The sequence below is a fragment of the Phoenix dactylifera genome, unplaced genomic scaffold (assembly GCF_009389715.1).
Source record: "Phoenix dactylifera cultivar Barhee BC4 unplaced genomic scaffold, palm_55x_up_171113_PBpolish2nd_filt_p 001511F, whole genome shotgun sequence".
In the NCBI taxonomy this organism is placed as follows: Eukaryota; Viridiplantae; Streptophyta; class Magnoliopsida; order Arecales; family Arecaceae; genus Phoenix; species Phoenix dactylifera.
Genome location: NW_024068821.1, coordinates 28011 through 48936, shown reverse-complemented (window position 1 = coordinate 48936; position 20926 = coordinate 28011). Strand labels below are relative to the sequence as shown.

At 38.1% G+C, this 20926-nt stretch overlaps 1 protein-coding gene and 1 long non-coding RNA gene across 2 annotated transcripts; one reads left to right on the top strand and one right to left on the bottom strand.

The window, feature by feature from the left end:
• Window positions 1-7934: 7934 nt before the first annotated feature.
• On the bottom strand, window positions 7935-13287 carry LOC120108710 (putative disease resistance protein RGA1). The gene is made up of 2 exons (XM_039122398.1): window positions 12012-13287; window positions 7935-11856 (listed from the first exon to the last, which is right to left on the bottom strand). Exon 2 carries the CDS (start codon window positions 11492-11494, stop codon window positions 8204-8206), a length of 3291 nt encoding a protein of 1096 aa, XP_038978326.1. The 5' UTR covers window positions 11495-11856; window positions 12012-13287; the 3' UTR covers window positions 7935-8203.
• A 149-nt stretch (window positions 13288-13436) lies between these two features.
• LOC120108711 lies at window positions 13437-16728 on the top strand. The gene is made up of 2 exons (XR_005509952.1): window positions 13437-13841; window positions 13987-16728. It is a non-coding gene; the product is annotated as an uncharacterized LOC120108711 (long non-coding RNA).
• The last annotated feature ends 4198 nt before the right edge of the window (window positions 16729-20926 follow it).

Genomic DNA, 20926 nt, shown 5'->3' with positions numbered 1-20926 from the left:
ATACTTATAAATGTTAGATTAACAAGTGAGACTCATGCATTGATACACATGACACATTGCGTTCGAGTAAAGTAGAACTATATGATGCATCTTGTCATATATTAACCACTCAGTGTTATATTAATAATCTCGAACACAACATATATTGGTCAGTTTAGCCGTGAGGGTTGTTAAGCTTATACAAAACTACTGAGTAAAGTTGGGTGCATGTTTCCTATATATCCCTCATTTTAAATAAAAATGCTTGAGAGATGCAATTTGAGCTTGATTTTTTGAATCCAGTCTAATCTATTAGCAGTGTTGGGTTAGGTCAGTTGTAATTGACTTATTTGAGTTAGGCTCTGCTGAAAGACCTCGGTCCAAAATTCTAAATTGTAATGCAACTCTAACCTGAGCAAAGCACATATATTTTGCAGGGCTGCCAAACAGATTACACTCAAACTTAATCCATATTTCAGCAACTTTGTTTCTGAATAACCCTAACTTAAACAGTCTGAATCAACCTGAGTCAACCTTTGGTTGTACTGCTTTTTACATCCACCTTGGTTGTAGCACCATCTTTTAAATGAAGTAAACAGCACCAGTCCTTGGCTGCATTCCTTATTTTCTGCTGTTCTAGTTTAGGCTTCGTCCACGGGCATTAAAGCATTGCTCTATATTTAAAGCAAGTCTAGCTTTTTTATACTGAAAGCAAGTCTAGATTTTTAATATTGAAAGCAAGTTAAGATTTTGACACCAAGTTTAGTTTTTGGGTTCCAGATGACCCCATATGAGAGTAGTTCAATTGGACATTGGTCTGCCAAGATTCACTAAGTTTGAAGTTTTCAAAACCTTGAATTTTGCCTCATGAATAGGAAGAGTCAGAAATCTCTGCACTGCATGTTTTGCAAGATAGAGATCTGGACACCCCTCGATGGCTGCATTGTCATATGATCATAGAGATGGATGGATGTCAAACATTCAAGGGCGATGCACCGTGTATGACACAATCTAACATGACTTGCCATGCTCTGTTTAACAACCGTTTGTCTTCATGATTAGATGATGCGGCGGCCATCAAATCAAGGATTATAAAGTTTGCTATGGTGCAAAACAAGCACTGTAGAGGATCCAAACATTGGAGGACAACTAATGCTCTCTGCCTATAAAGTTTCGACATAAAAAGCATAGGGATTGGTAGTATATGGATACAATATATAGATAGATTTTCAATTAGCTACATGATGAGAGCAGCTGGATGGCCTACGAACAGAGTACAAATATACAAAATAACTACAAAATTGAAAAATTTAATGACAATATGAAAGGAATAAAAACTTTCCCTCCAAATTATAAAATAATATTTTAGAAATTAAATAATATTAATTGATGATTGAAAAACATGTGTAACAATTGAATCTAACAAAACAAGAAGCTCTAAAAAAGAAATCATCAAAAAAGAAAAGTCTTAACAACGACTTTCGATGTAGTTTTCGTTTGTAGATGGGCGAACGGCATCGCTCTCTAGTTGGATTCCTTATTTTCTGATGGAAAGGATATCTTGTCTGAAAACAATTTAGATCATAGAAAATTTGACATAGGTATCCCCTTGGCACTACCCAAGTTTTCATTGCGATCATGATGGGTTGTGGTTTAATTCATCTCTCATATTTTTGAGGGCTATTTTATGGATGATTAAAGCATCACGCTGATTGAAACATTGCCACAATAGGAAGAGCCACAATTGGATGCGATGGGCCTAGTGATCATTGGATAGCTCTAAAGTTTCATTGCATTGGTTGGCTTAAACTTTTGTATCTCGATGTCGAGATATGTTTTAGCACCATTCCTCATTTGTTTTCCCCACATGATCCCATGTAAATTTTACTCTGATTGGATGAGTCGGCCAAGCTAGAATTTAACCTACGGGGCCAACATTGTTCTGTCATGAACGATGATGATATATGCCTAACTCAATGGTATAATATCTAAAAGTTGCAAGCTTGGTAAAAATGTTTCAACTTTTGACATCGACAAAAATAAAATCCTTTGATAACTATGCTGATACTACAGTGAAAATTTAAATTTTCTAATGGAATGGATATCCATACAAATAAAAATTTATATAACAATCAAATTTTAATAACCATACTATCATTTTTTTTAATAAGATAAACTACAAAATTTCTTTGTTTATTTGACATCAAATTAAAACATTGATCAAAACAAAGCAAAATGAATTAAAAAAAAGCCATTTCTAATATTATGGTGGTTGTGGTTGAAGTAGATGTACTAAATATAATTCAAGAGAAGAAACTTGATGGACTAAATATAATACAACAATTCATTGAAATGAAACAAACATTAAAACAACATAAATAATATTGATTCTAACTATATAGTTATAAAATAGAAGTGTGAGCACCTCTAGAAAGAGAGTCATGTCCCTAGTTAGGGATAGGTTTGGCATAACTCTTTTAAGATACGAAAACCTGAAAAGGGTGGATAAGGATGGCCATTGAATCCCGAGCCTTTGAGTAAGGCTAGCCCTACACACAAAAGTACAGGCTTGTATTTTTGACAAGGGCCTAAGACATCTTACTGAGTAGGTGCATGGGCGCAGGGGTTAGAAACCAAAAGTCAAGCCCCACAGAACACCCGCCCCGCCCCGCCCCGCCCCGCCCCGCCCCGCACACTGTAGAATACTACAATTAGGGCTTAGATAGTTGAAGGACTCTCTAAGTGATTAGGCCAAAGAGTCTTGAATTCCAATGACTAGCTTACATGCTACTAAACTAGGATGCAAAAATTAAACTACAATTACGTAAGTAAAGAGAGACAAGTAATTTCATAATTAAGGAGCAAGAAATTTCATTCATATGAAGTTAATTAATAATTAATGCTATTCATTGATATCAGAAAATCAAACTAAAGAAATCAAAAGAAGGAAGAAGAGAGCTTCTACAATGGTGGGTCGTCATCGGCATGATCCAACTCTCTTCATTCTAGAGGAGATCTCCAAGAACATGGCTGTACTACCGAGGGGTACAACCCACAAGAACATAAAGCCAATATTACTTTTAGCTTTCTAATCCATCACAAACACCATATAATAATTAAAAGTTTAATTTCATCAACCATTAAATAAAACCAATATTGGTTAAGAGCATCTACATTCAAACATAAACACCAAACCCATATTCTTTATTATTCAAAAGATCACTAACTACAAATTCATAATCAATTAAAGAACTAAAGTTCTGCTCTGCTATATAAATCGCCAAGCTTGCTAGCACGAACTTCATGCCTGAACCAACATTCGTTCCTAATGAACCTATTCACTTAGTAAGAGAAAAATAGAAGTAGAAGTATATGAGCAATACAACTCAGTAAGTAAACCTTTTATTACCTTACCGAATTAATCATAAGTTTCTCATGTTAATGCACCATTTTAAAAAAATAATAGATATTCCAAAATAAGCATTCATAATACAGTATATTAAAAATAGGTCATAAAGCAAATCATGCATGAACAAATCATCCATCTGTCATAAATATAGTACCAAGTTCATTATTATATATAAATTCATAAATCATTCTTCATATCATTTAATTCAATCATGGATCAAAACATTGCTCATAAATATCCGTGCTATGGTTACTATAACCTATGACAGGGCCATCTTTGTAATCAATAAGATATCGTAGTTCACATTATTTACCAACTTTAACCCGTTAGCAGAGGGCCATTTTCGTTGGATGCTAGCTCCAGAGTGCTAATTGACCCCTATTTCTAGAGGCAGTCATAGCAATCTGAGAGCCTTTGAAAACTTATATCTTTTTCTTCAAACATGCACATATGTAGATGAAAAATACTAAATGATATGATCAAATTCATATTTTTTGATAAAGTTATTTTCGTCAAATCATTCATAAAACTATTTTTTAAAATAAAGCATGTTTTTCATAACACATATGCTGATCTATAACTTTAAGAAAAGCATAATATCTCCATAAACAGATATTACGCATAGAAGACATGATCATAACGAGTGCAAGATCTACTTACAAGTTCGAAAACTAGTAAGGAGTATAAAATTTACTTACCTCTTTCATCTTAAACCGTCAAACTTCATTAGACAATTTAGTTAACGCTACAAAATATTTAAAAAAAATTAATTTTTGTTTGATGATTTTAATCGAATTAAAATAATAAAAAATAGGAATGAGCGTTTGATAATTTCAGGTGGGTTAGGCCCGAGCGATTTGATCAATAAGTCATAGGGCATGGACACGATCGGGGTTAAGATCATTTAACATAGTTCATCATCAGTGAGTTTCATGGACACTTAATAAAGTTGGATAATTGGTCCGGTAGGCGACCCAGACATCAAAATAGTTTGGGGACTCATTTCAGGGGTCAACTTAGATTTATAGATCAGGGCGACATGACCTGACTCCAGATTTTTTGGACATTCTAGAGAGAGAAAGTAGAGAGGAGAGAGAAAGTGGAGAGAAGAGAGAGAAAGTGGAGAGGAAAGAGGGGAGAAGAGTGAGAAACTCTCTCCTTTGTTTTTGAACAGGGAGACTCATCCTCCCCTTGCCTTCCTCTCTTTCCCTCGCAAGTCCAAGGGGGCAGCTATGGCGGCCCGACCCCCACTAGTTGGCAGCCACAAGCGGCCGCAGCCACAGCCAAACAGGCAGCCGACAACAGGCCAAGTCCGGTGGAAATCATAGAAATAAAGGTGTTTTATTTCGGAAGGAACTCTGGCGGTTGTCGGCTCAAAACCATAGAATCCAAAACCCAAGTTACAAAGGAAGGAGGAGGAGAGGATGGAGAGCTCATACTTAGGTCCGGCGGGGCTCTCTGGTGACCTTTTCCAACGAAAAATAGAGCAAGATTCTCCCGAAGATGGGTTGAGCTCGAGAGCAAAATAACCCTTATTCTTTGATGGATCTCAAAGGGGAAGTATAGGGAGTCTTATACAGGCGTACATCCAAGCTTTTGATGTTTGATTAGGCTTGAGATTCATCTCTTTCAATCGCGATTGTGATCTGAAATGGGGAAGAGGGAGACTCTCAGTCGGAGCCTTCCTCTCCCGATTCATCGGGGCTGGGCTGGTCTCTTCGAGTTGGCGCACATGCCCAATTCTAGTGCAGGTCGATCAGTGGACTGGGCCCTCACATAAGCTTTCTTGGATCTCAGAATGGAATTGTTCCTTGAATTTGGAAAACCTAGATTCAAGAGAATGGGGGTAGAAGAAGGAAAAAGAAGAGGAGGAGAACCAAAGCTAAGAGAAACCTAAGAGAAAGCTAAGAGATCAAATGAAAGGGGGATAATAAAGGTTTCCAATTCTCTCCTCCAAGGAGGTATTCATAGCTATAGAAGGGATGGCTTAACAGTGGAGTTAATTTCTCTTTTGAACTAGAAAAAAGGGTTACAATAATACTTACCAAGTGGTATTCTAGGATTGGTTTAAAGAAAGAGCCATAGATCAAAGCTTGGTTCAAAAGATGGGATACTCTTTCCTACATTACTTGGTAGAAGTGCCTTTTTTTTTCTTTTTAGGAGAGAGAGTTAGTTAGAATTCAAAATTATTAGATCTATATGATATTCTCACTATTTTTTATTTTTTTAATGATTTTGGATGGGTTTTTAGACTTTTTTGGATTGATTTTTGTTAGTCGGAGTAGAAATGTTCAAAATATAAAACTTTAGCCAGAATATTAAGAAGCAGATACTATGTTTTAACTTTGAGCTCAAATTGATCTTGTTGGAGTTAGTTTCAAAAATCATCAAATTTAGGCTCAAAAGAAAACCATGTTAGGTCCAAGCGAATTAGGCTTGAGGAAGTTTAATTGGACCCTAAGATCATTATTTGGGCTGCCGGTAGATAGGATTCATAGGTAATTTGAAGAAAATTGGATCGTATTAGTGAAAAGGCTAGATGAGATCAACTCAAGTTAGTCCATTAAGGTTTTGCATGGTTGGCCTACAATTGGTCAACTAGAGATGGAATTAGACAGAGACTATAGTGAATTAGGTTTGAAATAAATTGGGGTAGGTGAATTAGATCATAGTGAATAGATTACATTCTCTTAGAAGTAGAGACCGATTAGAACTCTTGGGCTCCATCCATAGAAACCCTAGTGCTTTCTTTCTTCTTATAAAAGAGGAGGCACCCTAGGGTTTCCATCATCCTCATCTTCACACACTGCCAACCTCATTATCTATTAGAAGTAAAAAGTGTTATGGTAGGATTCTTATGAATAAAAAAAAGATTGTAGTCAGTTTGATAATAATCGAGTGGTATTACTTCTTCAGTCCGAACTAACAAATTAGTTAGATATGATGCATAATGGATATTGCTCTCTCATTAATCAGAGTTTTCTATATAAAAAGTATTAATCGGAGTTTGAAGGAAAAGAAGACGTCGATCCGCAACAGATAGAGGAGAATTTATTCAATCACATAGTTTTGGCTAAAAAAGAGAAAAAGACTTGTAAAATAAGTTCTTCTAGTAGAGCATTCCTTTGGTCTTAGGTTGAATCTCTAGGTTGCTAGAGATTCATAGCTAAGTAACGTTCCGAAGGAGGATAGGCATATGTTGATCGAAGAAGGTGAGACTAATAATTTTCAAATGGTTGTGTACTTTCATAGCCCTAGTCTCTTCTAGGAACATGAAAATCAACTCCATAATCACCAATATAAGAAATTGCAATTCTCTATTATCTAAATGCACGCTTTTTTATCTGAAAATATCATGAATAAAAATTCTAAATTCCATTGCAAGCACTCTTAACAACCTCCAGATTCAATCATAAACAACCAAATTTTTGAACAAATGCCAGGGAGAAGTTACAACTAGAGTTTAAAAGTTTGGCTCAATTTACCAACTGCAGTCTACCTTTGAAACACTTGGCATATTGATTGTGACCCTCTCCCAGGTCACTTGTTTTGCATGCATTTACTTGTACCAGACCTGGACCTGTTCAGTCCATGTCTTGATGTGCCAGACCAGCGGAGCATGGTTAAGACCTAACTGGCTCCTCCCTTTATAATCAGTTCATTTTCTACCAGACCCACTGAGCAACAAGACTAATTTTCAAACTCAACATCAAGTCCCAGCAAGGGTATGATCCTTACGGAGAAGGCTCAGGTAGTGTGTTCAAGTCTCAACCTGCCTAGAGCTGTAATTTTACTCAATGGTGGTTGATAATAGTTTACGAAATAGAACACAATATGGACAGAGAAGAGGAAGCATGGAAATAGGGTAAATTGCTTTCCACCCTGGGAATTAAGGTCCTGTATACTTCTACTTCTCTAAAATACCAAATAAGAGCCAGGAAACAACAAAACCTGTTAAGAGAAGGGACCGTACGGGCACTTTCTTCTTACCAAATGAATTTTTGCAGTAGCCCTTACAGTGGTGTTGGAGCATTTGCCTCCTACTGGATCACACAAAAAGGATAAAGAGCATCAAACTCCCTTTCAGGAATCAGAGGTAGTGCAGCAAATTTTGGTCGCCCATAGCAAAATTCTGAGACACTCAGTGCCAGTATCTTCTCAAAAGCCATATATATGGTTTGGATAGGATCAACTCTAAGCATTCAACTATGTAAGCATAAAACATTGCAAAAAATTTAAATAAACTTTCTATATCACAGGTTCCGTCTAGACACATGAAATTGGCAAAAATACTTTGTAATTTAGAACTTTTATTGAAGCAGCAAATGACATCAATTTGTAATGGACTGAAGTTCATATTAATTAAACAACTAGACATCAAGTGATCGTTATCAACCAGCAGTGACTAAAATTTGTTAATGAATACAAATGTGAAATAACTTCTCTTAAAATATTATAGCATCGCATTTATCTCCATTGCAAGAAGATCATGACTTTGTCTAGAATGGCTTCCCAAATATTTAATTCAGCCAGGGTGAAAGCTTGATTTGCGTAACAGATGCAACATACCTTCATTCTAGCATAGCAGTAAGGAGTCAGCAAGACAATCTCATGACAGCTTACATAAACTAATAAGATACATAAACCTTACGTAACAAAATTCACGACAATGCATTTGAACTAAGAGAATGGAAAGGAAACAAAAATATATCAAAAAAAAATGGAAATAATAGATTTTCGTCTCAACTTATCACTTATACTTCCAAACCAACATCCTATTTTGAATGTGAGTGCAGAACTGACCGCTCAGATAGTTCAACTCGAAGACCTATCACCAATTTCTCTTAAAGGAATATGCTGTATTTTAGGCCAATCAGCACCATTTCTTTCGCAACGTTGTTGCAGCAATGCGCATCCACTGATAGCTAGATATTTCAGAGAGTAAGATAATCCTTCTGTCGGTAATGATGTGAGCATTGGAACATTGCGAATTTCCATATGATTAAGAGAGGGTAACAAATGCATTCGGGTTGGCAGGGATTTGAGATCGTCACAAAAACGAAGTCGAAATTCTTTTAGTGTTGCAGGCAGTCCCCCCTCAGCAAAGGATGATAGTTTTCGGCATGATGATACCTCTAAAAATTCAAGAGAAGCAAGATCTTGCAAGGCCAGTGACTCAAGCTTATCACATCCTTCAATCTTCAGTTCTCTAAGAATTTTCAAGTTATGAAGATAACCTCTGGGTACAGATTTAACACGAGACAATTGAGAAACAGTCAGCGAGGACAGAGAAGGGAGCTGACGGATCCACCTGATTATTTCCCCAGTGCCTCCTTTGATCACCAACTCGTGAAGCTGTGGAAGCATAGGAAGAGACAACAGTTTTTGGCAGTTTCCCATCTCAAAATATTCAAGAGAACATGGTAGGTGGGAAAGTTCTTTTATATTGGGGCAATCTGAGATGACAAGTTTTTTGAGGCAAGCCATTTCACCCTGTATTACTTCATACCAACTCTCCAATTTATGCATGTTTGATATAAACAACATCTCAAGCAAGGGAAAACCCATAGTATTGCCATTACCGGGAACCACACGGCCCATGTGTTGCACTTCAGGCAACCCTTCTAAGTAGAGATTTCTGAGTTGTGGCAGCTTTCCCACTAGAGGGAGGACACCACATCTTCTGCAGTTGGAGAGTCTCAATGTGTCTAAATTTGAAAATGACTGATCCTGAAGCCAATTTGGAAATGATGTTCCATTGTAGTTATCTATCCATAAAGTTCTGATATTGGTGTTTGGATGGAGGTTTTCGATTACTTCTTCACTTCCAGCCAGCGAGTTAGAGCAGGTGCTTTCACTCCATTTCAGCATCAGAAAGTCAATGTATTTTTTGTTCTTCAAATTTGCATCTTTGGCATCCTTCACATCGACTACATTTTCCAGTTTTGAGATACATAGTTCTCCTCGGAGATTCAAGTCTTTTAACTGCCCTAAACCACATCCACTCTCTCCAGATACACTGAACCTTGACAATGTTCGTAGAAAAGTTAATTGGCCAATCCCTGGTGGCATGGAAATCAAATCAATCCATCTATTTCTATGCTTATCCCAGTTCAAATGCAAACCCAGATGCCGAAGATTAACCAAGTTGCTCATGCCTTTGGGTAATTCTAGAAGCTTGTTGCACTCACCAAGTTCTAGTACCTGCAGATTGTAAAGGTTACTGACAGATTCTGGCAACCTCTCTATCTGTGTGCCATAGAGGTTCAGGAACCGCAGATGAATTAGATTTCCAATAGCATCTGGTAATACAACTAATTCATTCTGTCTCAAATCTAAAGCACGTAAATGCTTCAAATTTAGAAACAGATCATATGGAACCTGCTTTGTGGGCACACCATTTTCAGGAAGCAATATAAATGCTCTTAAGCTTTGGTTCTCATAAATCTTGTGAAATGCTATAGGATCCATATTCTGAAGGCATGACACCACATAGCGAGAATTCCCTGATTCACCATGTACTGCATTATTCTCAAATCTCAAACATTCATGTTCAGAAACAGATTGTGCTAGCTCATGAATTAAGCCGGGCATTTTGTATTTCAGTTTTGATTGTTGGTTGCTGCTGCTAGATATATGGAAAAATGACCTCCATAAGAGATAGTCAAAGTACTTACCACCAATATTCTCCAATGACCTCATTCCCCGAGGCTTAACAAGACCAACTGCGATCCACAACTTGACTAATTCATCTCGATCAAACTCATAACCATTGGGAAATATAGAACAGAAAGCAAAAGACTGCTTCAGATGTAATGGCAAATGATCATAACTCACCTTCAAAGTCAGTAGGATCTTGTAGGCATCATCATCTGGATCTGGCAGATCACTTAATACACTTTTCCACTCCTCTTCATCTGTCTTATTGTACAAGAGGCCGCCGATCGACCTGACTGCTAGAGGTGATCCCTGACACTTCTTCACTATCTTCCTACCGATCTCCGCCAAGTTCCGGTGCCGATCCCAAGCTCCTCGCTCGAATGCTAGGTCCTGGAACAACGACCAGCAGTGCTCCTCCTCAAGACCATTCAAATGGATTGGAGGCAATGTGCGCATGTTCCTTGAGACCAATTCGCTCCTAGTAGTTACCAAAACCCTGCTTCCATTTCCTCCAGCCATTAAAGGAGCTCGTAACACCTCCCAATAATATTGCTCCTCATTCCAAACACCATCTAGCACCAATAAGAACTTCCTTCCACTCACCAGCTGCTGAAGCCTGCGCTGCAGCAGCTCCAAGTTCAAAGGTTCACATCTTTCTTCAGTCATTACCTCAATAATCTCTTTTGTAGTCTTCTTCACATCGAATCCTTGAGAAACACCAACCCAAAACTTCAAAGGGAAGAAATTTACCACTTCTTGATCATCAAAGGCAAGCCTAGCAAGCGTCGTCTTCCCGATTCCTCCGGCTGCAACTACTGAAACCACGGCAACGTCATCGCCCCCACCCGAGATCAACAACCGAACAATCTCCCTTTTCTTATCATCGATGCCGACGATTAAGGGCTCACCTTGGAGAGAGCCCGCCTCCGGAGGGAGGCGCTCTTCCCTAACCTGGGCTTTCCTCCTGGACTCGCCCTCCCTGAGATGGAGATTCTCCCGGTCCTCGGCAATGGCTCTGTACTTCTCCGAGATCTCGGCGACCTTTCGTGAAATCTTCCAGCTCAGGAGCCAAACTGGGTTGACGGAGAACGAGCGCCAAGGCTGCTTTCTCTTTCGAGAAGCTTGCAGCTTGGAGACGTGGACCCGGGTCCGGATCTCGTCGAGGAGGTCCTCGGCGTCGAAGGCGATGTCTTTGAGCTCGGAGAGCCAGAGGCGGACCTGGCTGTCCTCGATGAAGCGGGTCTCCTCGGCGTCCTTGAGGAGGGCGTGGATACGGCGGACGGTGCGGCGGAGCTTGTCGAGGTCGGCCTCGACGTCGAGAAGGCGGGAGAGAGAGGAGAAGGCCCAGGAGAGGCCGTCGGCGCAGGCGTCGACGACCTTCTCGGCGAGGGGGCCAACGAGGTTCGACAGCGATACGAGCTCCCGCATTAACATCCAGAGAGCCATCGGCGTCGCAGTCGCCGACAGGAGCAGGAGATCCAGCAGAAGCTTGACTTCCCTTGGCGTCCGTTGACTTGGTGGCGATGGCCGACGGCTACAAGAGGCTTGAGTCTGGCCTAAATCCGGGGCATATTTATCTTGCACTGGAAAAAATCTAAGCTTTGGGGCGTGAAGTGACAACTTCTGGGCTTATTACGCTCGGTATTGGAGGCCCACATTTTGGACTCAACTCGAAATCATGCCAGTTGCTGGGCTTATTATTGCATAAGAAGTTAAGGAGATCACAATAGCTGCAGTTCTGTTGTTTTCTTTCCCTTTGTAAAGCTAGCATAATGAACAGCAGGAAGATGTACTTGGAACGCAATATGCTGTTTGACCATGATAACAAAATTTCCAGTTATAGGACATTGAAATAAGATAAAACAGAATCCCATTGTTCCCAAACCAAGTTGTCCAGAGAGAGAGAAAAATCATGTCATACGAAAACCATATCGATGAACAAAATATAAGTAGGAGTACTCACTTTATAATGGGCAGAGACAGCTGAATCAAGAAACAAGACCCCAGAATTGTCAGTGCTGCCTTAGAAACAGAATCAAACATTAGTCAGATAATAAAAAAATCGAAAGTAAACATGAAAATATTGAGTCATCTGATTCATGATTTTTATTCGTCGTACACGTTTACTTTCATTCATGGAGCTTGACCAGAGACCACAAAGAATACAACTAATGGCATCCGACATAATTATCAGTTCCCGAAGAATGAGATTAATGGAAAACCCAGTATTTATACAGACCAAATGGCAGGCCGGTGGCAACAAATTAAATGCGTTCCCATGCCCTGATTTGATAAAAATTAAGAGACCTGAATTCATAGTACCCCAACCTGCATTTCTACCCATCAGCTCAGGTCCAGTGCCATACGTAATCAGTAGAACCTTCAGCCTGAGAGCAAATTCCCAAATTTCAGCCTCTGCCCGACCATGTCTACAACTTAGTAGCCTGAATGAATTTTGAGCTAGTGTGAAAGCAAATTCAGATTCAGAAGAAGTGAGGTAATGCTCCCAACATAATTTTAGATATGGAAGTACCTAGGAAGAATCTATTGTTGAAAGTATTTCCATATACCACATCTACCAAACGTCGTCAGAGTTATTTGTGAAAAGCATATACCATCATGAAGTCTACATCCTTCAAGTCATATGATAGTTTCTAAAACATGATATGTGGAAGGAAAAAAGATACATGGTTTGAAAAATGGAAAAACAATAAATGATACAAAGTTTGATAATACAAAGTTCAAAAATAAAATTCTGGATGGCGTAGGAAGTAGGAAGCTGTAAGTTACTACAATGGGTGAGGTGTTCTAGGCTGAACCTTTAGGCTATAATTCACCATCTGGTAAAGCTTCAGATAATGCAAACATATATACATGCATGCATGCGGTAATGCATCCCCCTCTAAACCTTCACAAGTGAGATAATATGAACCCTTGTTGAGTCACTTTTGTGCTTTTGAATCTAATAGCTAGATGCTAAAAAATTTCCTAGGTCTTCAATCTTCTCATTTTGCTACTTCCTGAACAGAGTTGGAGAAGGAACTAGTATATCAATCTACACCCAACACATTTACATAAGATGACAGGGTTGCAAGCATTAAGTAACCACAGCAAAAGGAATGCAAGAAAGGCCGCATGTACAATGCAACATATAGGCATAGAAACAACAATAGATCATAGAAACAGCTTGACAGGAAAGAAAAGCATTACATATTATCAGGCTTTTTATGAAAGAACTAGCAAGCCAAAGAGTATGATGCAAGTAAATATTTATAGACAATGACAGAAAGTGGTATTCAATCTTCATGTGCATGGCCTTCTCGTGGAACATCATATTGTTTGTGGTTTGAATAACAGGTTGGTTATTAAAATACATGGGACAAGTGCTGCAATAGTTTATGCCGTGTCAGCAAGAAAAGGCAATGAAGCCAAAATTCTAAACAAGATGCCTGCCTCATGGCATGTACCTTGCTTCAGCAATTTGGCATGAGAAGAATTTTTTGCTTCTTGGCCTTCATGCAAGAGGGATGCAAGTAACTCAAGAGCCATGATCAGTCAAATTGACCCATCATGGGCACAAAGATGGCTACCATCATGGTACCAGGAACATAGCAAAGCAAACCTGACTACAAGGAAGAGATGTGGGCGAGGTGATCATAAGGAAGCTATCTAGATGCACACCACACAAAAGATAAAATTTCTACATATGTTAATGGCTAAAGATAAGAAGAAGGTTCCTCCATCTAACAAAGGCTTTATGTTAGCAATTCCCTGGAAGTTTACATTCCTTTATGTCGAACTATCATTAAGAAAACCAGAACTGAGTCAACATGGTGTATGGCTATTCCTCGGTAACAAGAATAGAGACCCCAGACATACATCTAGCTTCTAAGTATATACACCAGACATAGCTTCTATGGAAGTTTATATTCCTTTAGGTCGAACTATCATTAAGAAAACCAGAACTGAGTCAACATGGTGTATGGCTATTCCTCGGTAACAAGAATAGAGACCCCAGACATACATCTAGCTTCTATGTATATACACCAAGCAGAGCCAAAAACCTCTACGACCCCAGGTAAACTTCTTAGGACATGCAAAAGAGGCATGTTTGAGACTATATGACCCAATAACAATGATACAGAGAGTCCTATGGAACCAGAGATGCTGTATGTAGACCTATTGGAAAATCTATAGAAGACAAGGATTAAAAAATTGAGCACATCAACCCAAAATCATGCTGTACTCTACCACACAGGCCAGCTCCCATATCAGCTGGCCATCAATGCAGTAACTATTTTCATAAACTGAATGCTTGGTAGAAGACAATCACCATACTAAGTTAACCATTAGACGACTAGTCAACTTGGCATATAAGATCTCTAGGAAAAAGACAATCATCATTTGAATCAAAACCAAGATCTCATGATCCTATTATTTTTCTAATTGAAATCATTAACCATCTAGTCCAGTCTTCAGCACAAAAGGAAACTAGATTCACATAAAAGAAGACAGATTAAAAAAAGTATTATACTACTGCATAATGAAGGAGGAAAGCACTGATAACTGAGCAAGAAAGGAGTCAAAATTATGTAAGAACAAGTCTTGGAAATTATTTGTATTTAAATTCAAAATAACACCCCCTAGGGTCAAGTAGGTGAAAAAAGAGAAAGAAAAGAAAACAAATTAAGAGAGAAGAAAAGCATATATGGAGCCCAAGAAGGAAGTGCAAGTAGTGTGAAAAGGCCAAACATATGGCACTGGCTCCAGCCTGTTAAGAACATAGCACCATGCCCTAACTGCTTAAGATCTAGAAGATGATTAAAAGCTCCACCAAGATAATATGATAAAGAGGAATGCAACAAGAACAAAGGGTCGGATGGGATGGAACAGGGCTTTTTATCTACACTAACTTAAGAAGGATTACTAGAAAGGACTATAAGCAAAAAGAATTTCAAGCGAAAAAGGAATATGAGTCATATGACAATTGTGAACATCTGTGTTGGATGAGATGGGGTACAGTTGTTTGTCTAGGAGTTGGATCCATCTCTATACCTCAATGTATAGAGACTCAGCTGAAAAGGATCTGAAAAATGAATGTTGGTAATGTGGACACAACTCATCATTATATGAATGCTCCTTTCTGGGTATGCATACTCCCCTTTGACAAATTATATCCCTCTTTAAGTATAAATAAATCAAAAGGAGTGACTTTACTATATTTACGGAAATAATTCTGATTGATGGTTCACAAACATCCATCAAATGTTCCTTTTACAAGCAATGATTTGCAGCACTATTCGAATTAGCTGATGAATTACCTAGGACATTGGGCCCTGCTAATGTCCCAAGCCAACCTTTCATGAGTTGCACCATTACCTACTGAAAAGAAAAAGTAAGGCACATAGCATGACTCCTCATTAAATTGCAACTTCAAGCACCTAAAATTAATTATATGGTAACTTCCATTCCAAATTAGTGGGTTCAGCTTACTGTTTATAATCTGGATAATCCTGTGTTTTGAGTGCTGAAACGGCAAGTGCTATGCTTCACATGCTTTGGTATTATTCTGCATTTATTACACTAGCATGCGATTTATTAATTCAGAAAATTCCTGCTATAAAAATATTGATTTAGTTGTACACTATTTTATACTTAAGAAGACTTGTAATTGAACTCTGATACCTAAAATTATATCATTCACAAGCCAAAGAATTTAACCAAGTCTGAAACTAATTCATATGAAAATAGAAAATAAAAATAGAACACCACTGATTACCTTCTCCTCCATCAATGATAATCTAGCATTACCAGTCTCTTATATAATGCATCCTCATTTAGAGTTTTCTAGCACCTCTCTCCCTTAACAAAGATAGATATACCCAACAAGGAGAAAAAGAATCAGGTTAAGAAAAAAAAAAGGCATAAGAGAAGGGAATCATGTCATGCCATGCAATATCAAAATTACTTGCATGTACCTATCACAACTTCACAACAACTAATAAAAGAATCAAATCGTCACCAAATTGATCAATGCTTTATCAGCAACTGAGCCAACATATAGAACCAAGGTTTGCTATACCGTACCGAATCGAGCGGTACGGGATGTGCCATATCATACCAGTTCAGTACTTGATACGCCGAACCAGCCTTATATCATACCGTATCAACACAGTGATAGGTTGGCAGTGGTATGGAACCCGGTACCGAGACAGCGTACCTTATATAAAACCCTAAGCAAAATTTCCAAGACTAGGAGCATGGGCAACATGCAAAAAGCATAACAAAGCCAAGATGTATGACCCCAAAAACAAACATACACAATCACCAAGACTTTTTAGCTAATAATGCAATTGTGAATCTAGCATTAGGAAGCCCAAAGAAGCTCTAAAACCAAAATGATATACTTTGCCAATTATGTTTTGTGATGTTAATGCAAAGGTAATTTAATACAACAATAAAGTGTAGAACCTATTATGTGATGTTTTGTTTTGTGTAATCTCAAGTCATGGCTGCTAATGCTATGACTGAACTGCTAGCTTCAAAGTGAGACATCCACAAGAGGCTTCTCCAAACCATACCTCGGACACACTTGCCACTCTTTCAAGACTTTCTCTTTTCAGAATAATGAAATAGCTACAGAGTGGTAATTATGTATGAAAGAACAAACTTTCGCAAAGTGACTTTCTTTGTGAAAAGTGAATTATTGATGAGACCTTTCTTCTGCATTTTAGTATTGCAAATCACCACATTGTCGAATCAAAGGAAACCCCAAGCGGCCAAGAAGAGCATGACTCACCAACAATTTTGTCATCATCATATGCACAAATGGGCTAGCCTCATCTGAGAAATTAGTCAAGTATCCTAACAAGTGATGTCATGCAAACATGCACAATCAGCCCATCTTTAGATTTTGATTTGATTTGTGATTTATCAGATAGACTCGTGGATAACATGGCACCCATTTATTGTTTTGATCACCACATTATCTTTATTTCAAAAAATCCTTGCTTCAAGGGTAACAAGCTAGCCATATTCTGCTTTACAAACCCCTCATAAGCCAAAGCAATGTATAACGAAAATTAAAAGAAATGGCACCGCACAACCCTTTCTCCTCAAGCAATGCAACCCCCAGCACTATCACTGCCTTTTGGAACTGAACTTCCCTGCTGTGAAGAAATCTTTGGCACAAACAGAGCAGACAGGCATGAGCTTATTTGAGACATGTGAAATAGCACCACAAAAAAGAAATCAGCGCCTACAGAGCATGAGAAAAGAAGAACTTGCAATTCTATGAAACATCAGTTGCTCAAAACAATAACATTCATCTTTCTCTTTGTGGATACCATCAAAAGTAAAACAACAGTCAAAAAAGGGTGGGGGACAGTCGGAACATCACCAAGCCGGTCGACGAGCCGACCACAAACTCTTTCCAATCTTGTCCATATGGCATCTACTCATGGACTCTGGCTAAATTGTCGAGATGTGGTGTAAAAAGCTATGTACCTAGTTTGGATTTCAGAAAAAGGATGGGATGGAATCAACTAAGAGGAAGCTTATTTTCCTCCAAAATAGTGAAGGAGACATCTCTTTGGCTTAAAAAAATCTTTTTATTTGTCTACCATCTCTGCTACATTTAGTGGATTCATGACTAAACTCCGTGTATAATTGGAGTCCTATAATTGGACTCTAGGCAAAATCTTCACCTGTGGCCCTGTTCATATTTTCAGGATTATATCTATATTGAGAGCAGTCCATGAAACCTGTCCATGTTTCTTGTAAAATATAAAAGTCTAACATGTTTTGGGAGAGAAGCAGGCCATGGGAAGGCTTCATGTCATATGTGAAACGATTCCATCTTTCCACTATTTGCAAATAAATTTAATCTTTCAGTCACATAAATTTGATGTTAACTATATTTATTTTTAGAATTTCAAAAATTGATAAGCGAAGAGAAAGCATATGAGAGTTGATTTTATTAAAATTAATGGAATTTCTTTCTTATGAGAGCAAATTGATCCACATGAATATCTTATGTATTCTTCCTTATTACTGTTTTGTTCCCATTAAAATTTTCTTGGGTTACCCTATCTTTCCATCAAGCCATATGCATCAAACATGATATTAAGTTTTAATGTATATATGATGCAAAATATTGGGAGCGACTCCTTTTTCTTCTATTTATTTGAGTGGTAGGGAGGGATTTACTATTTTTATTTTCTTGACTCACACTGTGAGTGCATGCATTAGGAGTGAATTCTCCTTTCTTTTCTTGTTTCTTCACCTCTCTTTCTATATGAAAGAACAAGTGTATAGCATCAGTCAAAAACTAGTTTTCTACATACAACAACCGATAAACTGTTGTATAATTCACAAAGTCCTACTTAAAACATTAACTCTAAGAATAATCTACCATTTGAATGGCTAACCAATCGAAGATGAACTAATTGGATCTTCATGTAGAGTTCATATTCGACAAGTAAAGTGAAACTAAGAGAGAGATAGAAGAAAGATCAAGAGATATAAAGAGAGAGAGGAGACGGGCAGAGAGAGAGAGAGAATAGAGAGATTGGAGGTGAGAGAGGAGATCAAAGGAGAGAAGAGGGAGACTGTGAAAGAGAGAAGGTTGGTAGAGGAGAGAGAGTGAGTGAGAGAGAGAAAGGTGTGCACAGAAGGGGGAGAGAAGAAAGCGAATTTGCACAATTAATGTATCATAATCATTTCTTCTTGAGAATAGGTATTATCAGAAAAGGCTCTAAAGTGAGGCACCCCCTCTAACCCTACACACAAAAGCCTAGGCTTGTATTTTTGAAAGGGGCCTGAGACATCATGTGCTTACTGAGTAGGTGCATGGTCCTTGGGGTTAGAAACCAAAAGTCAAGCCCCCCTTGCACAGTCTAGAATACTACAATTAGGGCTTGGATAGTTGAAGGACTCCGTAAGCAATTAGGTCAAAGAGTCTTTATATCAAGTCAATTAATAGTTAATTCTATTCATTGAGATCAGAAAATCAAACTAAAGAAATCAAAAGAAGAATGAAAAAGGGAGCTTCTACAATAGTGGGTCATCATCGGCATGATCCAACTCGCTCTCTTCATTTTAGAGGAGATCCCCTGGAGATCTCCCCTAGCATAGACCCTTCTTTGCTCTAAGCTTTCTTGGATCTTAGACTGGAATTGTTCCTTGAATTTGGGAAACCTAGATTTAGGAGAATGGGGTTAGAAGAAGGAAAAAGAAGAGAAGGAGAACCAAAGCAGGAACCTAAGCAAAAGCTAAGAGATCAAATGAAAGAGGGATAATAAAGGTTTCCAATTCTCTCCTCCAAGGAGGTATTCATAGCTACAGAAGAGATGACTTAACAGTGGAGTTTTATTTCTTTTTTGAACTAGAAAAAGGGTTCCGATAATACTTATCAAGTAGTATTTTAGGATTAGTTTAAAGAGAGAACCATGGATCAAAGCTTGGTCCAATAGATGGGATTCTCTTTTCTACATCTGATGGCTAGGAGTGCCTTTTTTTTTTATTTTAGGAGAGAGTCAGAATTCAAAATTATTAGATCTATCTAATATTCTCACCATTTCTTCTAATTTTTTAAAGATATTGGATGGATCTTTAGAATTTTTTGGATTAGTTTTTGTTAGTAGGAGTAGAAATGTCCAAAATATAAAATTTTAGCAAGAATATTAAGAGGAAGAGACTGTGTTTTAACTTTGAGCTCAAATTGATCTTGTTGGAGCTAGTTTAAAAAATCATCAAACTTAGGCTCAAAAGTAAACCATGTTAGGTCCAATCGAATTGCATGTGGAGAAAGTCTAATTGGAGCATAAGATCATTAGTTGGGATGCCGATAGATGGGATCGATAGGTAGTTTGAAGAAAACTGGATCGGATTAGTGAAAGGGCTATATGAGATAAACTCGAGTTAGTCCATTCAGGTCTTGCATGGTTGGCCTACAATTGGTCAACTAGAGATGGAATTAGATAGAGACTATAGTGAATTAGGTTTGAAATAAATTGGGGTAGGTGAATTAGATCATAGTGAATGGATTACACTCTCTTAGAAGTAGAGACAAATTGGAATTGTTGGGCTCGATCCATAGAAACCCTAGTGCCTTCTTTCTTCTAATAAATAAGGAGGCATCCTGGGTTCCCATCATCCTCATCTTCACATGCCGCCAACATTATTATCTATTAGAAGTAGAAAGCGATCTGCTAGGACCTTTATGGATAAAAAAAATTGCAGTCAGTTTGATAATAATCGAGTGACATTTTTTCTTCAGTCCGAACTAAGAAATCAGTTAGAAATGATGCAAAATAGATGTTATTCTACCATTAACCAAAGATTTCTATATGAGAAGTACGAATCGGAGTTTGAAGGAAAAGGAGACGTCGACTTGCAATAGATAGAGGAGGATTTATTCAGTGACATAGTTTGGGCTGAAAGAGAGAAGAAGACTTGTAAGGTAAGTTCTTCTAGTAGAGCATTCCTTTGGTCATAGGTTGCAAGAGATCCAGTGCTAAGTAAAGTTCTGGAGGATAGGCATATGTTGATCGAAGAAGCTGAGACTAATAATTGTCTAGAATGGCTTCCCAAATGTTTAATTCAGCCAGGGTGAATGCATGGTTTGCGTAACAGATGCAACATGCCTTCATCCTAGCATAGCAGTAAGGAGTCAGCAAGATAACCTCATGACAGCTTACATAAACTGGTAAGATACGTAACAAAATTCACGACAATATATTTGAACTAAAAGAATGGAAAGTAAACAAAAATATAAACAAAAATTGGAAATAATAGATTTGCTTCTCAAGTTATCATTTATACTTACAAACCAACATCCTATTTTGGAATGAGTGCAGAACTGACTGCTCAGATAAT

Bases quoted from the DNA above. Each gene is read 5' to 3' on its own strand.
- LOC120108710 (XM_039122398.1), bottom strand. From the start codon at position 11,494: ATGGCTCTCTGGATGTTAATGCGGGAGCTCGTATCGCTGTCGAACCTC.